The following is a 22,735-nucleotide window of genomic DNA, read 5'->3' as shown; positions in this document are numbered from 1 at the left end:
AGGCCCTTTTCTCTCCTTTTCCTAATCCTGCGCTCTTTGCAACCTCCCGTTTCCCCCTTCTCTAGATAATGGCGTTTTCTTCCTCGTTTAGGGTTAGCATGGAGCTGTTAGAGAGTGTGCAAACGAGCCTTTGGGTTTCTTAATTCTTCTTAAGTGTGTGCGTGCGTGTGCTTTTCATTTTTTTTATTGGCTTTCAACTACAATCCAATAATAATAGCCTCATTGTAGCAATACCAATTCATACCAATTCATAATACAGTTATTATTATCGATAGTTCAAATATCGAATTTTATCATTTAGAGAAGGTGGTCCCCCCCCCCCCACGTGCTAGAATTGATGGCTTGGTTATTTGCCATATTTCTGTGTTCCAAAATGTTACTAGTTTCCATACATTCTGGTCATCATCATAATCCCTTATACAACAGCTGCAATATTAGTAACTTCTATTTGCGTTGACACATTAAATGATTTATAAAATTGCAAGTGTGGAACTCAAACTATATCCTTGTTCTTCCTATGTGTGGCAATTATTCTGTCTATGGTGTTTCTTACTGTTGTGCTTTCTATTTTCTGCTCCTTTTCTTTATTTCTCTCTCTCTCTCTGTCTGTGTGTGTTTGTGTGTGTGTGTGATTTCCATTTTCTGCTCCTTTGCCTTCCCTTAGTCTGTATTAATTTTGCGAAGGCACACAAGAGATTTCCTCCTTCTTCATCCCCTTCCCTCCCCCCCCCATCTGCACTCACATGCTGCCTGTGTGACTTCATTGTGAGTTGAAGCTTGCACCTTAGCACTTACTTTGTTAAATTCTCTTTCTTTGCAGTCCCTTTGCCACGTTAGTAGTCAGCTACCACGTTAGTTAGCTACCTCATTGCCACCTTGCTCATACTGTAATCCGCTGGGGTGCAGAAGCGTCTCTGAATCTGGTCTTGGTGACATCTGCAAATGCACAAAGCTAAACATTGTATTGAGCTGTGGGGGTTCCCTGTAGCCCGTTGCTCAGCCTTATAGCATGTATGGGTTGTTGCTGCACTTAATGTACTTCTCCCTGGTTGTTTAAAATACTGCATGCATTGTGCAAATGATACCCACATTAGGGGTAGGGTGGCATCCCTTCTGACTCCTCAGCAGTCTGCCTGTCAGTGAGCATCACTGAAGTGTGGGGAGAGTGTGACTGAGCTGATGGGGCTTGGATTCCCCATTTCTGGATAAGGTCCCCTCTGGATCCTTTATTGTAATATAAAATCCCCCACCCCCCACCCTTCTGTTACACACTTATCTGTCATCCGGCCTTCTTCTGATTTGCTACTTTCCACCAAGCCTGGCAGTTCAGTAGGTATGGGGGGAAAATCTGTGTTTGCTTAAAATACTTGTATAAAAATATTTCCATGGCTCTGTCCTTTGAAAAGAGGCTACAAGAGCTGTCTTGGAGTGGTAAATCTCCCCTTTTTCAAATGCCCTTGGGTAGCTTGCTCTATGTATGAGTGAGAGAGAGAGCTCTAAGCCTTTCATACAGTTCGAGGGAATGCTCGCTCTCTTCCCCCCCCTTCCCCCTTGCCCTCTATATCATGTAAATGTACCAATTTTAATGTGTTCTTGTAGATGGTTTCCTCTTCTGTTTAATTCCCTGTCATCTTACAGGTTTTAATAGCTCCTTCAAGGAAAAAATCAACTGCTTTTTATGAGGTGTACATGTGGGTGAGGAGTCTCGGATAACAATGAGGGGTGGGGGGAGCATAATGTATTTTCCATGTGACCTGTGCAAGCTGTTTCATGCAGCTGTAATCAGTTAACAGAAAGTTCCTGTTTATGCTAAAAACAAAACCTTAAATTGTGTTTGAGCCATAAATGGCACATTTCCTCTTTTCTTTTCTGTGGTTGCATTTTTTTTAGTCTCCATGTTGAGCTTTCTGCACACTGGCTGTTAAGCTATTGTCCTCAGTTTTCTTGAAAATGACGCCCATAGATGGTTTTTGCAGAACAGAAGACACTGTGTTGAAGTTGAGAGAAAAGGACTGACTCTGCATAGGGGGAGGAATAAGAGATGTCATTTTTACAGGGTATAAATTCTCTCTCTCTGGTGTAACATTAGGGATTATGCCTACAGGGCATTTTTAGGGAGGGGGAATCAGTTACCAGCCCCTTTTGTGTACATCCTTTGCTTTTTTATCATGAATGCATTGTAAGTTATTTCAGAAGAGAAATTATTTGCGAATTATCTTACTGGGGATAAGTTACTTGGGTTTGCAGCCAAAGAAGCTACATTGTTTAGATCAAGGGCTTGTACTTGCCTAGTAGAATTTTTGATTTTCAGCAGCAGCCATAACCAATGATATCATAAAAAACTGCTTTTGTTTTGCTCCTTTGCATCTTTTTTGTCATTCATAATATGACTGCTTAAGAAAACGCAAAGTGCACTTGCAAACACTGAAAAAAATGAATGGTTGTTTGAATCTTGGCCACAGAAACTTAAGAGATGAGCACTTGGAATGTCATCTAGTGTATGGTGAGAATATGGTCTAGATGCCCTCATACCATAACATCTCTACTTCACGGTATATACCTACCTAACTGGAGGAATGAGATTAGTCAGTTGCCTGTCCTGCACTACAGACTAGTCAATTGTCTGTTCTGGATGTGGTTACACTTCCTCTGAAGGAGCAGACCAGTAGTTTGGGAGTACTTGTCATCACTAGTACAACAGTAACATCTATTACTGGCTAATTATGCTGCCTACCGTATATGCTTCTGGGCCAAATTTAAGATTTTTATTTTTTAGTTTAAAGCCTTCTATATCAGATATCATAGGTATTTCTATGTGAGTTACTCAGAAACCGAGCTCTATTTCTGTACAATTAATTTGCTCTTTACATGAATCACATTCTCCACATGCTGGATCATGATCAGTAAAACCATGGAAGAATATTCCACAATCCTGTTCTGCTCTGTTTTGCTAAGCAAGCCTTTTTCTGATCTGTAAACAAACTGTATTAGTAAGTTTTTCTGGCAGAAGTTCTCTGAATAGACATTTCACAAGAAGTAGCATATGCATCTTTTAAAAGTGGTGTTGCTGTTCCTTTCATTGATCACTTTGGGTTTTTTTCTCATTAAGAAATTAGTAGGAAATTTGTGTTATGTTAAGTCTTAGTTTAGGACCCTATTCATCAGTGTACTTACCACAACAGGCTTCCTTAATGGTACCAACCCCCTTGGAGGCTTCAGGCCTTTAAAGGTCACTCTTAGCTACTTTGATATGTCACTTTGTAGCACACAAAATTTCTGGAGAGGATTTTAGTCCAGTTTCTAGGGAAGTTCATTAAAAAATGTAAGAGTATAGCTTGTTATTATGTCTGCTATTAAGTTTTGGTGAATGTTGATGATATGAAGTAATGACAGAGAATGTCCTCTTATGCCCTTTTGAGAGAATTGTAAATTGCTGAATTTACTGGCTCTTGTAACTGCTGGGAAGATATTTTTATATTTTCTGCAGCGTGTGTCATTTTACCCTAGGCTTAAAAAAACCCAACTATTTCTATACGGTTCAACCTATACTGTTCTATGTTTTTTGGAAATCCTGCATTGTTTATGCAGCATCTGAATCTGATACGCTTTGAAGCTGCAGCTCTGATCACTGCAGTACTTTTTCAGCATTGCCCAGCAAGAATACTAATTTATTATGAAAATGTGTTTGTGTAGGGATGTGTGTGCATGTGCAAATAACGTTACCTGCATGCCTTGCATTTTAGTACATATTAGTACTTCTTGGACTGTCGCATTGACAGTCACATGCTGTTGGCTTGTGATAGATTCAAAACCTATCCTGTTTGAGCCTACACTCGATTTGTTCTTTAACTCACATTAGAAGTATCTATACTTCAGTTTTAAGCCAGTCAAATAAAACAGTCCCTTTCCTTTTCCAGGAAGCTCTGACAGGAGAGCTGGAGATTTCTACCATGGAATTTGAGCACTTCTAGCAAACTACAATTCCTAGGATTCTTTGAGGAAGCCATGATAGCTAAAAGTGGTGCAAACCCACTTTGGGTGAAATCTAACAGGAACCCCCCCTCCAAAAAAAAATCATCCTTTAAAATCTGCTCAGGAGTATTGGGTCACCTTCTGGAGCAGATTTGGAGGGGGAGGAGAAGAGAAATAAGAATCATATGGTACAAGCCCAATAAATATTTTGCTCAGTAGGTTTGCATTAGATATAACCACCAAGAAGGGTCTTTTTCTGATTAGTTATTTATCAGTTACTGATGCCTATTTGAAGATGCTCTAACATGTATCTGGCCTCTGCTGTGTGAACTAAACACCTCTTGGTATCAGTGTAGGCAATGATGTATTTAAATTCCACAAGGAATAAAGTGACTTGCTTCAATTTGTCATGTTATAAAAATGGGTGCAGATGAAAATACATTAATATGGCATAGATTTTTGTCCAGTGGCAGCCAGCTATTTAAGGACATAAGGGGAGTCCTGCTGGATCAGAGGTTTATCTGGTTCAGCATCATCTTCCCATGTTGGCCAACCAGATGCTTCTGGACACGAGTGGAATTGCTCTCTCTTTCTCTTTCACCTTCCTCATCAACTGGTATTAAGAGGCTCAGAAGTCCCCAGCCCTTTTGGACCTAGGTACACATCTGGATAGCTAAGCAATTTTGGCTTAAAAGAAATGTCCATTTCATAACAAATGTCGATGCTCAGAACCCTTTCCACCCAACAAAAGGCAACTCTGTGCCTGCCACTGAACCAATAAACCAAAAAATAACCCAAAAACTCATTGTGTGTGCGCGCGCATGTATCACCAATTGGGAGGGGTAGACAGCCTTGTCAGAAACCAAACTGTCCAAGCTTGCAGCTATATCACTACAACTTTTAAATAATGCACTGCAGAGGTGCCAGCTTCTGAAGGAGATTGTGGGGGCCGATGTTGTGTGGCGCATGATAGCAGGGTGTTGGAGGAGCATATCTACGTTCTCTGCACTATGCATAATTTCATACACCTCTGTCATATCCACTTCTTGCCCCCCCCTCAAAAAAACCTAATACCTTTTACTGTGAGGCCGTGTGGCCCCACTCCACTGGTGCTTTGAGTTGTGCCACTTTTATCTATCGTTGAAAATTGTTAGTTGAGATACAAACAGCCCAAATGAAAAATAATAAAAGGAGACGGTATAAGAGCACCCACCCCAGATGGAGGGTGGTAGGCCTGTGGTAGCAGGCTGTATCTCAAAGAAGTGCCTGGGATGTGGTACTGGTATAGAGATGACTACCCAGCGCAATGTCCACTACAGGAGAAAAATGGTGGGTTACGTTCCATCTTCCTTCTGCGCAGATTAAAAGGAATATTCTCACCTAGTTTTGTCCCCTGTTACCTCCCTTTTTTTTCCATGGTGAGGTAATTTGTTTACTTTGTGGGTGTTCCCAGCTAGGACTTTGACTAGGCTATGATAGCAGCCACCTGCCTCTCATTTCATTTCTAAAAAGGAGAAGGGGTGCTAGACTGTGATGGGATTGTTAAAAAACAACAAAACCTCTAAGCTGTTTTCTTATCTGGAGATCAAGACGTTTAGGAGTGAGGAAACTCTGGATCCCCAGCTGCTTTATATTTTTATCACAAGTGATTTGCTTGATCTTATGGAGATTAGATAGGTTTCTGGTTCCACCTCTGTTAGAATTACTGGCCCCAAAGCAACATGGCTGAGGCCCTGTGTGCTTCTCCCCAACCACCCCAACTATGAAATAATTCCTTGTAGCATACATTTTTTTTAAAAAAATCCCAGACTCTCTGTCTGTCTGTCCTTCTAATACGTGCTTGACCGGATTTCTGTTTATACATGCTGTGATAGCTGAAACTTGTGCCCTATTGAGGAAAAAATACTGGGTCCCATGTCCACAAAATATGAAGCCTAGTTAGAGATGATGGCAGCAGGCCTGTGTTTCAGTACTCGCTCATCACGGATTTTGTACGAAGCTGGGGAACGGAGCGGAAACTTTCCCCAATTTCCCCCAGCTGTTTTTGTCCCAAAGAGGTTCTCTGACTTAAAGCATCTTGCTGAGAGAAAAGCATTAACAAGAGAGAGGCTGAGCTTACTCTAAACCTCCCACCCCAAACTGCTTTGTATTAGACATCTCCCCCCCCCATCCTTCTCTACTTCATTGGGAATTGGCAGGACTTGAGTTGGGGCCTGGGGTCATTGGGAGTCCGCAAAGAACGACTGTTTTAGTAATGCTAAATATATGTGGTAAGCAAAAAACTCAAATGTCTTAAGTGAAAGGGTAATGAAAGTGGGTGGGATTTATACCCTCTTGCGTTGTGGGTTAAACCACAGAACCTAGGACTTGCCGAACAGAAGGTCGTGGTTCGAATCCCCGCGTTGGGGTGAGCTCCCATTGCTCGGTCCCTGCTCCTGCCAACCTAGCAGTTCGAAAGCACGTCAAAGTGCAAGTAGATAAATCGGTACCGCTCCGGCGGGAAGGTAAACGGCGTTTCTGTGCGTTGCTCTGGTTTGCCAGAAGCGGCTTAGTCATGCTGGCCACATGACCCGGAAGCTGTACGCCAATAAAGCGAGATGAGCTCTGCAACCCCAGAGTCGGTCACAACTGGACCTAATGGTCAGGGGTCCCTTTACCTTTACCTAAAACAAACTTGTTTTGTAGGCATATTCACATGAGCAAAAGCTGGACATTGTTAAGTACTTCTGTAGAACTTACTTAGGATGCAGTGCTATACCGTTAACATTTGTGTTAAGTACAGTGTGAGTCATGTGGCTGGTATCCTGTTGTTTTGGTTTGGGATCTGTAATGCCTTGTAAATCCCCAATGACTGCAGAGGAAGCAGTAGTCCTAGTTATCTTCTCTATAGGAGGAGAACCACATTACCTTGGAGAGTGTTCTGTCAATGTGCCCATGAAAAGTGAGTTTTGGGGCTTCTTGGGTGCATGTTCTTCCATGAAGCAGTATAGGCATCTCTGCTGCACCTGTTGCTCCAGCAACTTTATTTGAGACCTGTTAATGGTTTGCAACACATGACGATAAGCATTTTAAAAATGTTTTGCTAATTTTGTTTGCAAACTTTTGTGATATTGGCTGCTGTTTGCCTTCTGAGCGTATTCTCCCTTTGTGGTTCCTTTTCTCCTCCCTGTAACTTTAGCACCCAGTAATACTAACAGTGAGAAATGCTTTGTATTTTCTGCTCTGTTTTTAACAAGCTAATGTCTTTAACCTGTGTGCACAGTATTGATTTTTTCCCCCTTCTTTGTTTTCCCTTCCAGTTCAGTTAAGAATGAGACAGGTTTCATGTTTCTGCATTCCTCTCAGCCAGCAGCTAAATGTAGTGTTGGCAACCACTCTGGGATGCCTCACCTGAAATGGAGAAATAAAATAAAACTAAAACCAGTATTCCCTCCTTGTGTTGTGCTCCTTGGGTCCAGTCAGTATCAATTACAAAACATTATTAGTTGTAGAATATGCCACTGCCAGAGCTGTATGTACTCTGTGCTAAACAAATTAACAATCTCCATCCAGGAGAAATACTGCACTGGTGGGGGAAACCAAACTGTACAGGCTGTATAAATTATGTAAATCTGCATAATTTATTTTATTGTGCATAATTCTCATTTTCAGACCATTGACAGGCAAAGTGCAATGCAGGGCAATATAAAAAAGGTAAAAAGCAAAAGGCAATACAACCATATCTCAATCTCTGGTGCAATGCTACTCATATTTACTTGGAAGTAAGTACCACTGCGTTCAATTAGTTTTTTTCCATGTAAGTGTGACTAGGATTGCAGTCTCAGTTTGGCATCTCTCTGGCTTCTGAGATTTTAGTTGGCATTGTCCATACATTTTCTCTAAGCATATCTACACATCTCTAAGGAATGGAGAGTTTAAGGATAAATAAATGAGAGCTGATACTCTTAAGAATATGAATTCTGCATCCAGTCCCATATTTTGTGGCTTTTGTGGCTCTTGCAGAATGTGGCCCTACACAGAGAGATAAGTCCTCAGCGAGATTAGAATATGTCCAGTTTCATTTTCTCTCATAACTGTACTGGCCACTTTGGTGTAGTAGCCAATCGGAAGGGTGATTTTATAAAGCACAGTATCCTTAACCTGTCCTGAAACCATGTGAAGTTAGAAAAGTGTTACCTTCTTTGGCAAAGTATTTGGCAAAGTATTTGGTGCAGGTCCAAGCAGAAATCAGCCTCCTCCCATGCCACACTCCTTTTTCTGGAGCGGCCTAATAACAAGAGGGGAATGTGTAATATGTCCATACTGAGGCCAGTATGTTTCCCCCTCATTATGTAGTGTGTTTCTTTTTGAAAGGTGAATTGACTATTAGCTTTAGGGTGCTTGTTAGCTTTACACCTAGTGGCAGGAAAGGAGTTAGCTAGATTTACAACATGTAAATCATGGGCAGGCAAAGTAAGGCCCAGGGGCTGTATCCGGTCCAATTGCCTTCTAAATCTGGCCTGCAGACTGTCCGGGAATCAGCGTGTTTTTACATGAGTAGAATGTGTCCTTTTATTTAAAATCCATCTCTGGGTTATTTGTGGGGCTTAGGAATTTGTTCATTTTCCCCCCCTTCAAAATATAGTCTGGCCCCCCACAAGGTCTGAGGGACAGTGGACCGGCCCCCTGCTGAAAAAGTTTGCTGGCCCCTGCTGTAAATGCTTGCTGGGATTGAAACATGAAATTTATTACAGTCAGAGACCAGCTTGAGAAACACAAATGGAACTACAATCCCAATAGCAAAACAAACATTCAGTAGGAATCTGTCTTCAGGTATGGCTGTGCATGCATGTAATTGGTATCCAAGTGGAACTGTTGCATAGTGAGCTGCATCCCAAGGGAAGTTGTTATCACATCACATCTTAAGGCTGCTTCCAACTTTGTCTTGAAGTCTTACGAGCCTTCCTGTACCGAAGATCACCCTAGTAGGAGTTTATATGCATGGTTTCGTTAAAAACAACAAATAAATTCATTTTTCAAATATCAAACAATGCAATACAAAAGTAAAAGGAGTGCTTTGGTCAGTTCCAGTAAAAAGTTTATATACATAGTCACTTAGGAAATTGTCAAGTAGATCCTAGGCTGCTCCTGACTTATTGGTGTTGTGAATGTTTCCCAGATGTGAACATGTTATCATTTTTTCAGAATGGGAATTGCTTTGCAGTGACCTTATGGTGACTTGAGCTTATAATGTGAAACTGAACTTAATGTGAAAGGGCATGTACATGGAGGGGGGGGAGGGCATTTTTAAAAACATGTGTATGCCGGTGTTTATTGAGTTACTGGGGTGGAATAAAGTCGGAATGGTGATTAAAGTGTTTCTGCTGAAAACGGCATCTTCATATTGTCTCCCCCCTCCTCTTCCCTGTAAGGCATGTAGTTAAGGAAACATGGGACACTGATGTCATGCCATAAATTTCATGGCTTCCGCTTCACTTTTTATTGGCTGCCACTGGGGTAAACTAGATGGGAAAGCTAAGAAAGTGATGCTGCTGCCTCATGTATTTCCTTAACTATGCTTTATAGAGAGATGAGGGGGGAACTGACACAGAGTTCTGCTTTTCAGTAGCAGTCCCTTAACCACCATGACATCTTATTTCAGCCATATCTGAGGCAAACTGATGTCAATAACACCTGCAGATCTTCTCATAAGGAAAGAGTGGTGGTGCTTTGCATATCACGTGTGTTAAGTTCTTCTGTAATATGCTGCTTCCCTTTGCTTTCTCTCATGTATCTCCGACATGGTAGTTTGCTTACAGTTAGTATCTAGCAGCCCTGATGCCCCCAAATGGGACATTAAAGAACATAAAGAAAACTCAAACCCTGAGAAGTAAGGTGCATTAAGTGAGAGAGAGAAGTGGGAAGCAGCAAATCTCTATGGACAGCTCTACCAAGTCGGGAAGGACACTTTGGTGATGCTATCTCTGTAATTATAATGTGCTTGCATGCAGTACAGACTGTAAGGTAATTTCCTCGTTCATAGGTGAGGCCTGCTTATGATAAGTACAGTTCTGTGACATGATCCAGCATGTTCCTTTCCCAGACACTTCAATTTACTCATGTAGACCTGGAATGCTCTAATACAGTACTGATGTGTTGAAATGAGGTACATCTCCTGGTCACTTGATAACCCTGGATTTTAAACATCCATCTAATATAGGAAATCTTGCCTCTTAGGACACTGTCATTTAAGATGGTTTGCATGGGAGTCCTAAACCATACTTACTTGAGTTGCAGCAGTTTTGAGACTGAGCTGCTCTTAACAGGATTTGTGTAGCAAGTATAGGCGAGGCCAAGCTAACCCAAGTTTTCAGTGCCATCATAGGTGTGTCTTCAAAAGGGTGCCATGAATATGTACAAGCTGCTGGCATTGTAGCCATTTTGTCTATTCAGTGAAGGGATAGGTACCTCCTGTTTGTCATGGACCTGCAAAAATTTATACAGCATTACAGCAAAAGTTTATACAGCACAGTGGCTATAAGATTGTGTTGTGATCCAGAAAAACTGCTTCAAATCTCACCTCTTACATAAATTTGCTAGGTGACTTTGGAGTTAAACCTAGACATGTCTTTTGCCATGCCTTTGAATTCTGTTCTGGGAATTACCTTTCTCATTTTTTAAACAACCCGGCTGTGTAATCTCCTGATATGGATTGGGTCCCTGGTGTGTTTGACGTTTTCCTCCATGCTATTTTCCCGCTAAACATCATCTCCACAGCTATTTTTAACAGCTAAAAAACACCACCACCACTATCACATTTGCTCTGTGCTGTGGTTCCATTCTCGGCTGGGGGCCCTGGGGTGGGGGCTCATAGAGTTAAAAGAAAGAGGAGGGTCTCAAGCACAAGTTTCAAAGATGCAATTAACATAAGGCCCAGCTTAATTCTTCAGCAATCTATCTGCTATATGTAGAAAATAATACTGACCTACTCAATAAGGCTGTAAATGTTCCTGAATTCATTACATGTGAAGCTGTCTGGATGCTATGTGGTGTCAAATAACTGATAAATGTTAAGGATTTTGCTCCCAAACCAAGTACAGTTAAATCTTGGTTGTTGAACGTAATCTGTTCCAGAAGCCTGTTAGGCTTCCGAAATGTTCAACAACCGAGGTGTGGCTTCTGATGGGTTGCAAGATGGGTTGCACTCAAGCGGAAGCCGCAGCGGAAAAACGTTCGAAAACCAGAGCATTTACTTCCGGGTTTTCAGTGTTCAGGAACTGAAACATTCCAAAATGGAGGCATTCGGGAACCGAGGTTTGACTGTAAACCAGCCGACCCATTCTTGCCTGGTGTCCACCCCTAAAGTTGGCTAGTTCCCACACAATCTACCAACTGATATTCAGGAATTCTTTTAATTGCGGGTCATTCCCTGCTACCATAATATAAATGCATAGCTCCAATATTGCTCATAGTCTTTGTTGTTTTTCTTTATTTTTAATAAAAATGCTTATTTTCTGCTTATTAATGTTGGGGTTTCCCTAGCTTTTTCAAAAGATATCAGGATGTGGCTTTCTATGCAGCACATACATTTTTAGAAAGGCCGTCAAGAAGACTGACTTACTGTCATAACCGACCTCCAAATACACACAGCTGTGGTCTGGACTGTGTATGTGTACATCTATTATCCGGTTAAAACACCACTACACCTGGCCCTTCTCAGTATTCTAGCTCTCTGGGGTGAAATTATAAATAAATATGGAGGGGAATTGGTGAATGGGGTGGGGGAATAGAGAAGTCCAACCATGAAAACTTCACTTTGGGAAAACAGAGGAGTGCAGATTGAGATAGAGTATCCTACCCTCTCACTGTTAATTTTTAAAAGAAATGATCACAGTCCATGGAGGAAGATAGAGAAAGGAAACAAGCCCCTTATATCTTTGATAGCATAATTTAGTCTTGAAGCAGGAATCATATGTAGCAACATAAAATAAACAAGGGGAATCCTATTAATGGTGATGGTAGTAAACATACAACTCTGATGATCCTAGAGCAGTGATAGGAAAGCTGTGGACCTTTGGATATTGTTGAGCTGCAACACCCATCATCCCTGATCAATGACCATGGTGGCTAGGATTAATAGAAGTTGTAGTTTTGCAACATCTTCAGGACCATTGTTTAGCTTACCCCGTCAAAGAATGTGAGGGGCCAAACTAGATGTTAAATGAAACATTTACTAATGGGTTTGTCCTCCAGATTCAATATGGGCTGTGGGGAGCTTTTCATTTTTTTAAAAACACCCCAAAATCTTTCATCAAGTGTTGCAGTCCCAACAATGCCCCCCCAAACCTGCTGGTAGCCCTAACTTTTGTGTGTATAGCATGGCAGGAGAAGAAAGGACTAACTTTCCCCACAATCCCAATGAACTCTTCCTCTCCCATACTTGCTATTTGCCATACACTTGGTAGCATACATTCATTTTTACTTCATTACCTAGTTCTCCAGGGCTGGAGAGGGAGGGTTGTTATGGTGTTGAGCCCTCGTGTTAGGCATGATAAGAAAGAACAAAATGATAACCCATTTTGGGGGCAGAGGAATGATTCAGTGTTCCTAGACTAGGTCATAAATTCCCTTTACACCCCGCCCTTCAGCGTGAATTCTCCAATCTGCCGTACAACTCCTACTGATGTAGGGAGTGGCTTTCTTCGAGAAGCAACTAGTTTGTGAGTAGTGCTCATTTATCCTCTGACTGCCACGCTGATCGGCAGTCCATGAATCGTGCGCTCCCTTTCTGAAGCTCTACTGTGAAGCTCTGGTCATGCAGGGCTGGGAACCCCAAATGCTTCAAGGTAAGCTGCCCCACTTCCTTTTTCCTGCTTTTGGTTTCTGATTCTTTTGAAGCTTCGCATATCAGTATCAAGCTTGCTTCCACTGCCATATCTGATGAACAGCTTAACTACAACAAATGAAAGTGTATTGAAGGGATAGGGGAAACTTTTGAGTTTGATAAAACAGTGAATCCATAACCTTGTTCTGAAATAATATGCTGGGAGGAAAGATGTGTCAGTGGGGGCTTTTCTTTCCTTAGTAGTACAGTGGTACCTTGGGTTACATACGCTTCAGGTTACATATGCTTCAGGTTACAGACTCCGCTAACCCAGAAATAGTACCTTGGGTTAAGAACTTTGCTTCAGGAAGAGAACAGAAATCGTGCTCCAGCGGCGCGGCAGCAGCAGGAGGCCCCATTAGCTAAAGTGGTGCTTCAGGTTAAGAACAGTTTAAGGTTAAGAACGGACCTCCGGAACGAATTAAGTACTTAATCCAAGGTACCACTGTATGTAGTTGTTCCTTTGTTCAAGGTCATTTGCTGTAACCTGACAGCATTTTTTCATTAAAAAAATTCATTCCAGTAGTACCTTAGAGACCAACTAAGTTTGTTATTGGTATGAGCTTTCGTGTGCATGCACACTTCTTCAGATACTTCTTCAGCATTTTTCATGTTGACATCCCTCCTTTTTCACAAGGTGTTCATAGCAACTTTTTACAATAATTATCTCTAGTCACATCACCAGGCTTGGGCATTGATTTGCCCAGTGCTACCTTGTGAGGTTCATAGCTGTGTGAGGACTCAAACTTGACTTTCAAACATCCAGACACAACCAGTGCCCTACCCTGGTTCACACTCCCGTTGCTGGCAGGCTTCCTCTGAGCTTAACACTCCAGGTCATTGTTGCTTTGTGATTGCTTCATCATGTAGGAGTGAAGGTTCCTGTTTACTCTTCAGACTAAACATGAGCTAGCCTGTCTAGGTGACAGTGGTTGACTGTATTTCAGCAAGTGACTTCATTCCTCTTTGTTTATCCATGTGTCTTCACTAAAGAATCTGGATTGTGGTTGCTTGCCTGCCAGGGCAATTTATTGTGTTGGGAGTCTTCAGAGAAGTAAGAGGTGGTGGCAGAATTTGTGCGCTTGTGTGGGGAGCAGGAAGAGTTGTTCATTTTGTGAACAAAGAAGGAGCACTAGAGTAGCCCTCTAACTGGGGAACCTGTAGCACAGAATGGCTGTGTGCTGCCACAATTGTGTGCAAACAATATCGAATCGAAGCAGATTCTTATTTCTGCTAGCTATGAAGCTCGTTGCAATAATCTAGATATTTTATTATGCCTGTATGATAAAAGGGTATGTAGAAATATGTTTTCGATGGGAAGCACTACAGTAAAGCAGTGCCCTTGTAGTTTTGCCTAAGCATTTTCTGGACGCTCAAGAGCAGCGTTCAAAATTTGCCAGACACATTTTGCACCTGGCTATAGGCCACTTGCAATCTTAAGTGAAGATGCCCGGATACCAGAATGGCACCTGACGTCTGCACCATCTGGAGGTGCATGCCTGGGGATCACACACCAGCAACACATCCTGTAGAATTCTATCCATTTTATTTTATCTGCACAATCAGAATGGATTTCAGGAACCAAAAAATTGTATTGAATAATACGCCTTTTGAGTCGCCTGGCTCCAAAATGGCAACTAGGCATTCCATTTTGGTGATTCTTGTTGTTGTTGTTTAGTTGTTTAGTCGTGTCCGACTCTTCATGACCCCATGGACCAGAGCACGCCAGGCACTCCTGTCTTCCACTGCCTCCCGCAGTTTGGTCAAACTCATGCTGGTAGCTTCGAGAACACTGTCCAACCATCTCGTCCTCTGTCGTCCCCTTCTCCTTGTGCCTTCCATCTTTCCCGACCTCAGGGTCTTTTCCAGGGAGTCTTCTCTTCTCATGAGGTGGCCAAACTATTGGAGCCTCAGCTTCAGGATCTGTCCTTCCAGTGAGCACTCAGGACTGATTTCACCCTGGTTAAATGAGCCAGGGTTTGGCGCCTAGCTTATATATCTGAACACTGCTCAATAGGGAGTGTGTGTTGAGGATAAGAGTCTGAGTTATAACCCAGGAATTACCCTTGGAATCTCACCTCCGCAGCAAAGTCATGATTTCTCTTCGCTTCAACCTATCACCACCTGTCACTATTGTTAAATAGTAGGGCTGGGCAATATTGGGTTTTCAACATCCTGATATATCACCAGCTAAACATAGCAATATATCGATATATCACAATGTCTGAAATAAGGATGGAACCATGTAGAAACGAACGAGGTAATGTCCTGGCAGCTGCTACCTAGACAGAGAGAGGTGTGGAGGAAGAAGCAGCCTAACCCCATGTTGCTTTCTGGATGGAGTAGAGATGGAAAGCAGAAGAGTGAGACGCTAGAGAGGGAACTCCCAACCCCACACCCAGAGCCTCATAAAGAGAAGCCTTATACCCTCAATATTATGGGGGATGGGGGTGGGGAGGGGAGATACATGACTTCTCCATGGAGAAGAGGGGTAATGAAAGTATTCCCAGTGTTGGAGCCTATAAGAGACTGTGCCGGCCTATCAGAAAGGATTTGGGCATGGATTCTGTAAAACTGCAAGTAAACTGCTTTGAACACTTCTGAGAAGGTGGTGGAGCATCCTTCTGCAAGCCCCTCTGCTGTTTTATTGTGGTAGAATAATTCTTATCATTTACCGTATATAGCATTTTAGATTTGTCAAAGCACTCTGTAGGTGCTATCTCAATCTCTGTATCAGTCCTGTGAGATAAGATACCTTTCCAAAGCTGTAACAGAAACCCTTAATTCTGTTACAGAAAGCTGGAGATATACAGGGACATGTTGTTGTTGTTTTTAAAGCAGTACAGCTGGGAAAGCCTAGTACTTACTTACTCACAACTACTGCCTCATAATGTATTACAAATTAAGGATGCTAAAGCTTAAACCTAAAGGCCACTGCCATCTTGGGATGGCACAATGGAAAACTTGATGGGTGGGCTGTTCTCAGATTGCTTCAGAACATGCACCTCTTTGTATTTCAACTATCCTGGGATTTAAAATCTGCAGGAGACGACCTTTTGGCGCTGCCACCAGTAAGTGCATCAGGCAGTGATTCAAGGTAGGTCTTCTTCTGTGGTGGCTATAGCTCTGGAATGCCCTCCCATCAGAAATGCAACTGGCATCTACTTTAATTGCATGTTGATGCCAGCTGAGGATATATCACTTCACCAAGGCATTTGTAGGTGGTCAATCAGTGGTGCCCATTTGTAATGAGTAATGAATTTTAGTACTGGTCTTAATTTGTTTGTTAACCCTGAGGTTATTTCTAATGAAGGGTAGTATAGAAATGTATCAGGTGCTGCACAATATTTTATTTTTTAACTGTAATATATAATAAACATTTTACTGTATCTTTTTTGTGCCCAAGAGTAACTCAAAGGGAAGAAGAGCTCAGCTGAAGACTTTCTGCTTGTGCTGCTTGCATTCTCCCTCTGGTTCTCCCTTTTAATGAGTTTCTGATCTCTCATGCCAGAGAAGATCCCCTATTCAAATAATGGTGGAATGGCCTCTTTAGTTGTTTATAGCTCTTCATCAGTGTTAGGAATTAGCCAGGCACTTTTTGCAATGGGCACTGGTCCAGTTGCAACTACACTGAGATCTCTGGGCACCACGCTGGCAAAGGACATCTGCATCTGGCTGGCACCGTCCCACTTTCTTAAGCAGGTGAGCAGAAGTGCTTATTTCTTGCATTTCTATCTCACCTTTTGCTCCAAGGAGTACATGGTTTGCCCTGCTTCTCAGTTGATCACTACAATGACCCTGTGAGGTAGGTTTGGAAGCTGTGACTGGCCCAAGGTCACCCAGTGAGCTTCAGGACTGAGTGGGGATTTGAACCCTGATCTCTCCGGTCCTAGTCTGGCACTTTAACCAGTACACCGCACTGGTTCCTCGCGTACTTCTGCTATGTGGCAGCTCTATAAATTAAGTCAGTCAATAAATATGGAGAAAGCTAAATGTCACTTAGAGAAGGATTTGAAATATTTTCCTTGAAGCTTGAATTTGTTTTATTCTGGGTGGTTTGATTGATGTTTTAATGTGTTGTCCACTGCTTAGATATTTTCTCTTTAAAATATAAAGTGGTGTGGAAGTGAAATGAAAAACAATAACAAGAATAATAAATTTCATTATAAAAGAAAATGGTGCCTAGACTTTCCGTTGTGGCAACCGTAACCTAGGTTTAAGGTGCCATTTGGTGATTACCTTATATATCTTAGTTTCTATCACTTATTTTGATCGAGGGAGCGGGGGAAGCAGTTGTCTTCTTGTTGTTTAGTCATTTAGTTGTGTCTGACTCTTTGTGACCCCATGGACCAGAGCACACCAGGCACCCCTGTCCTCCACTGCCCCCCGCAGCCTGGTCAAACTCATGCTGGTAGCCTCGCAGTTGTCTTAGCCAAAGGCTATTCAGGACCCACTTCTGACCCCTACCTGGAAACAATCCTCTGCTGGGGTGAGAATATGTTCCAGCAGGCCCACAGAGTGATGATGTGCCGACTGGTACATGATTCTGGGACTCTCAACTGGCAAACAAATTCTTATGGTGTAAGCCCACCTTTTTTAACCGTAGGTGTTGAGGAGGAGGAGGTTGTTATTGAAGAACTTTTACCATCTGACGGCAAACATAAGTTTCCATAGTGAACATGCACCCACAACCACTTTACATAATATTCATTTATTCTTGCAACATACTTACGGGGGGCTGTTGGAATGATCCGATCTCTTTGCAAAGGAGGGCGTCTGAGTCAGAGACTGTGCAACTTTCCAAAGGTTGCCTTGTGAGTCAGTGGCAGAGTCAGGAACAGAAGCTGTGAGTCCTGACTTCTTATGACTCTGTTTCCTAATCATTGGTGCTCCAAGATGCAATGGTAATAAGCACTGACTCATGCAGAGTCATCTGTGCTTGTTTTGTTCTCTTTTTCCCCCTTGCAGCAAATATCAGCTCAAGGAGTTTAAACTATATACAAAACTTCTGCTGATGACAAATACCAGCAGGACAACCTCAAGGCCTGAAACTACCTCACTAATAGGATGTCTGATAGGAGGAGTCTTCACCACTCTTTAAGCATAAATGCCCAAGCCAGCATTTTCCTACTTTCGAGTCTGCCTAGTTGCCCTACTGTTTGCTGTCCCAGTGAACAATGAGTAGTAATTGTGCCCTGAGACTAGTGTGTATCACAGAGATGAAATGAGGTTAGAGTTTTATATAACCTGAACTTCTGGATTTAAATTTAAAGCTGCATTTGGCCATGGGCTCTCTCTTTCTCTCTCTTTCCGATAGGGGCAATGTTTTATATCTCTATGTCTCTGTAGGGAAATGTTGTATATACCTAGCACTGGAAATTATAGAATGGCCAGATGAACCTTTAATAGCTGTACAGAAGACTGAATTTCAGCAGGTGTAGCTTGCATGACAACTCTTAAAGGTGCAAGAGCCTTGTACTTTCCCCATCAGGTCCGCTGAAATTGCAGTGGCAGCCGGTTCAGTTTAATATCCGAAATACCAATAAGAATGCTGTTTCGCTTTCTTTCTCAAGAACTGTTTGCCATAGGACATGTTTTTCATTTTCTATTTATTCCTCGGGAGAGACTGCTTAGATTCAGAAGTTATATTTAATTTGGAAATGCTTCTATTTTTGCTGGCTGGGACTGCTTGTTGGAGCCTGTTTCTCTCTGCAAAAGAGGAATATGTGAGATCTGCTACCACTGACCATTCCTGATGTTGTACGTGTCTTGCCATAGTGCTTGCAGATTGACGCCTTGAATATATGGCATTAACAGGTTGACTAACTTTTGATTCACTTCTGTTGTGCTGGCCTGCATAAACAGGAGCCTGAGGACTGCAGAACTTTTGTGGTGGTGAAATCCTGTCTTACTGAATCTTGGGGATTCCAGTGTAATGCTAATGTGACTCATAATGCCTTCTGTCTCATTACTGACCTGTGCCTTTATTATAGGTCTGTAGGACTAGCTCTTCCTGTATCAGGATCACCACATTCGAAACATATTCTTACATTTCTATCATGGGCGTCTCTGTGCCATTATCATCCTGTTTTTACGGCTGGGACATCTGACATCTAGAGGCTGAATTTTTAAATGGAGCATTTATGAAAAGCTTGCCAAGAGAGAATGAGTGACTTTCGCAGTGCAGTCTTTGTAGGAAGCCTGTTGGAAGGGACCCCAAGGGTCCTCTAGACCAACCCCTGCAATTCAGGAATCTCAGCTAAAGCATCCATGACAGATGGACACCCAACCTCTGCTTAAAAACCTCCAATGAAGGAGAGTCCACAGCCTCCATAGGGAGACCGTTCCACTGTCAAACAGCTCTTACTGTCAGAAAGTTCTTCCTGATGTTTAGTCGGAATCTCCTTTCTTGTAATTAGAAGCCTTTGGTTTAGGTCCTACCCTCCAGAGCAGAAGAAAACAAGGTTGTTCCCTTCATGTGACAGCCCTTGAGATATCTGAAGATACTATCTCCTCTCAGTCTCCTCTTTTCTAGGCTAAACATACCCACCTCCTTGGTTTAGGTTTCCCAGTATTGCAGCCATGAGCTTTAACTTCTGTGACATTCTGATAGCAAAGAATGAATGTCCTGCCTGCTTTGTGTTGCATTTGGCTGTGTTTACATGCTAACATGTACAACACTTCTCCAAGGCAGGTAGCCTATAACTATTGAGCATGTGGATTGTTTTGGGCATCTATGTTACTATTAAAGTGAAGATTTAAGTCTTCAGAGATCAGAGTTGGTTATAGTGTTAACTGGCAAGTTAAAGGAAGAAGGTAAGGTAATCAGTATTTCAGGACTTTAGCCACTCAACTGTGTGAAATTGCCAGTAGTGTTTTGTGAGTGTTGACAAATTGGTATTCAGCAGAATTCTTTGTTTTAAAAAATAATAATCTGATCTGTGAAATCTTGATTACTTGTAAGAACTTGGCAATTTTTGAACAATTCCTAAATCATTTATTCGATTTGTAATCTGCCCTTCCACGCTAAGTAGTTTCTGTGAAAAGATTTTGTAGGGAATATTGAAATACACCATTTTTGTTTTCTGCTTGAGGAAAAATGCATCCTTCTGTCGTAAGGTTGAACCATTTTGATTGAGAATGTGAAATAATCTAGTTCTCAGTTTACTAGAGCAATTGGGCAACTTATATATGATGTTCAGGAAATGAGAAGTCCAAGGTGTTTTTATAAAAACATCAACTTAGGTTAGTATAGACGAGAACCTCAGCTCAGCAGGCTCAGTTCATATAAGTTCAGACTTGATTACTTCCTTGCCTGTCACTGAAAAGAGGTTGCATTGGCCAGGCTGTGCATTGTTCATGGACGTACAGTTTGGTATTTTCTTTACATGCGAAAGAACTGACTGTGTGTGGGCAGTGCAACATTGTCCTGAGGGCCAGTCATGTTTTATGGTCCTGTCTGTGCTTCTCTTGTGAGTCATATGTCTTTTTTACGCAGCTACCAAGTGCACTATGCACTCAAAATTTGCTTAGGCTTTGTACTTTTCAAATAGTTAAACTGTGGTTTTGATAGTCTGCAGGCCGGCTCATGGCCAGAGATTTTCTGCTGAGTGTGTCTCCGTGTGCTTTGCATACTTTTGGAGAAGGAAAGGCATCAAAAGGCAGTGCAAAATATATAATTTGAATGTTGAAATTAATGTAAATCAATGTTAGTAAAGTAAGACAAAAAAGTGTTCTTAATTCCAGTACCCTTCTTTATATCGTTGTAAGTATAAAAGCTACAACATGGTTTCCCAGACATGTGAGTTTCCAAATTCCCTCTCCTGAGATGACATTGTTCATGTATTGCGTGTGTGCAACAGGGATAAATGATGCATAGGGCTTCCCTCGTCTGAGAGGCATAATGGGGTACATCCAACATGGTGGATTTACTTTTTTCAAGGTAAGCTTTATTGACTAGTGTGCCCTGGTGCACAGTATGGAGATTGATATGCTACGGAACAGACCTCTTTTTAATAATATCTAAAAGTTCAGGAAATGGGCAAGCAGCATTCCTGAGGGGAACTCTGTATGACTATGACCCTGAAGAACTAGTTTCATTGACCACATGTCTTGAACCCTGTGACCTCTGCACAATTCCCAAATCAACCAACTTTTGTTGATCTGTTAGAAGGAAGTATAAAACGTCTGAACAGAAGTTGTGCAGGCAGCAGTTTCCTGTTTATGGCCTGACACATATTTAGGTTGCTGGTGTCCAGACTGCTTTGAATATGGTGCACAGCCTTGAGAAGAATGTTGATGAATGCATTGTTCAAGGTTCAAATCTCCATGTTTTGTGGAACCCTGTTTAGCTGTCCCCTTTAATGGCATTGTGGGACGCAGGTGGCGCTGTGGGTTAAACAACAGAGCCTAGGACTTGCCAATCAGAAGGTTGGCGGTTCGAATCCCCGTGACGGGGTGAGAGCCCATTGCTTGGTCCCAGCTCCTGCCAACCTAGCAGTTCGAAAGCGCGTCAAAGTGCAAGTAGATAAATAGGTACTGCTCCGCTGGGAAGGTAAACGGCGTTTCCGTGCACTGCTCTGGTTCGCCAGAAGCGGCTTCCCTTGTGGAGTGTTCCCTCAGCCTCCTCCCCTCTCCTTGAGAGTCCTCCAGGTAGCCACAACTGCTGCCCCATGTCTCTGAGCTGGCCCCCCTGTCCCAAATAGAAGTGCCTCCTCACACTGCCCGACAGGGACCTGGGAAGCACCCCCTGGCCAGTCCCAGAGGCACCATTCGCCTGGGGAGCTTGTAGCCAGGGCTGCTGCAACGAACAGCTGTGTATGCCTTTGGGAAGCAGAGACACAAGAGGGCATCTGAGGAGGGAGGGAAGAAGAGAAGGACAGAGGTCAGTGTTGCCCGTGGCACCCCTGACTATCATTCAAAGCACCCCAGGGTGCCATGGCACACTGGTTGAAAACCACTGGTTTACATAAAAAGCTAGGGTTGTAGTGAGGCATAAAACCTGTTAAGGAATGGGGGTGTGGGATATTTTCACTTCCCTCCCCACCAGTTCTTCTAACTTTTGGGACCATAGTAACAGATACGGTAAGTAGGATATGAACTTTTACAAGCGTACCCTAAAACCCTCTTGTAATGATGGAAATACAAGGGAATTTCCTGCCTCAGTGACCAGCATGAGGCTCTTTCTGTAGACTTGTACAGCAATCAAGCAACCTGCTTTCCCCAGTCAATGTCCCCAGGGTATAAAAACAACGCAAGGAATTGTATTGCATCTTGACATAAGTAGGCTCTCTGTAATCTTGCTGTCGAAACAGCTGGATGGCTAGCTGCCTTGAAAAACATATGTTTTAATGCAGGAATAATGCTTTATGCTGTAGGCAGCCATAGCTGTTGAAATTGGGTGACTTTATGAATAAAAGCACTTCTGTAGTGTCTGTCCGGGGTGGGGGTGGTTAGGGACTGACATTCAATGCTGGGTTGGATACAGGGCGACAAAAAGCATTTTTTATTGCTAGTTCACATCTCTGTGTGACTGGGCTCTATTGCTTTGTTCAAGCTAAAACAGTTTACTGTAGATCTTGCTGAAAACTGTGTTTATCAGGATTGCTGAGAATTAGAATGCAAGCACTAGCTTGGTGCACAGACACATCCTTGCCACACATACTGTATTTTTTGCTCTGTAAGACTCACTTTTTCCCTCCTAAAAAGTAAGGGGAAATGTGTGTGCGTCTTATGGAGCAAATGCAGGCTGCGCAGCTATCCCAGAAGCCAGAACAGCAAGAGGGATTGCTGCTTTCACTGCGCAGCGATCCCTCTTGCTGTTCTGGCTTCTGAGATTCAGAATATTTTTTTTCTTGTTTTCCTCCTCCAAAAACTAGGTGCTTCTTGTGGTCTGGTGCG

The 22,735-nt window shown here is 42.5% G+C and overlaps 1 protein-coding gene across 5 annotated transcripts in view; it reads left to right on the top strand.

The window, feature by feature from the left end:
• Positions 1-22,735, top strand: part of DIP2B (disco interacting protein 2 homolog B) — a 181,089-nt gene that overhangs the window by 622 nt on the left and 157,732 nt on the right. Inside the window, exon 1 of one of the 5 annotated variants that reach the window (XM_083728812.1) lies at positions 12,651-12,797. The exons of the other annotated variants lie outside the window; for them this stretch is intronic. Coding sequence (XP_083584938.1) covers positions 12,767-12,797 — 31 coding nt within the window. The 5' untranslated portion in view covers positions 12,651-12,766. Of the gene's footprint in view, positions 1-12,650; positions 12,798-22,735 lie in introns of those variants that run through there. 5 annotated transcript variants of the gene reach the window in all.

The sequence above is a fragment of the Podarcis gaigeae genome (assembly GCF_964106915.1).
Source record: "Podarcis gaigeae genome assembly, chromosome: 2".
NCBI lineage: Eukaryota > Metazoa > Chordata > Lepidosauria > Squamata > Lacertidae > Podarcis > Podarcis gaigeae.
The sequence above is the reverse complement of the archived record's forward strand: the minus strand, read 5'-3'. Positions and strand labels throughout refer to the sequence as shown.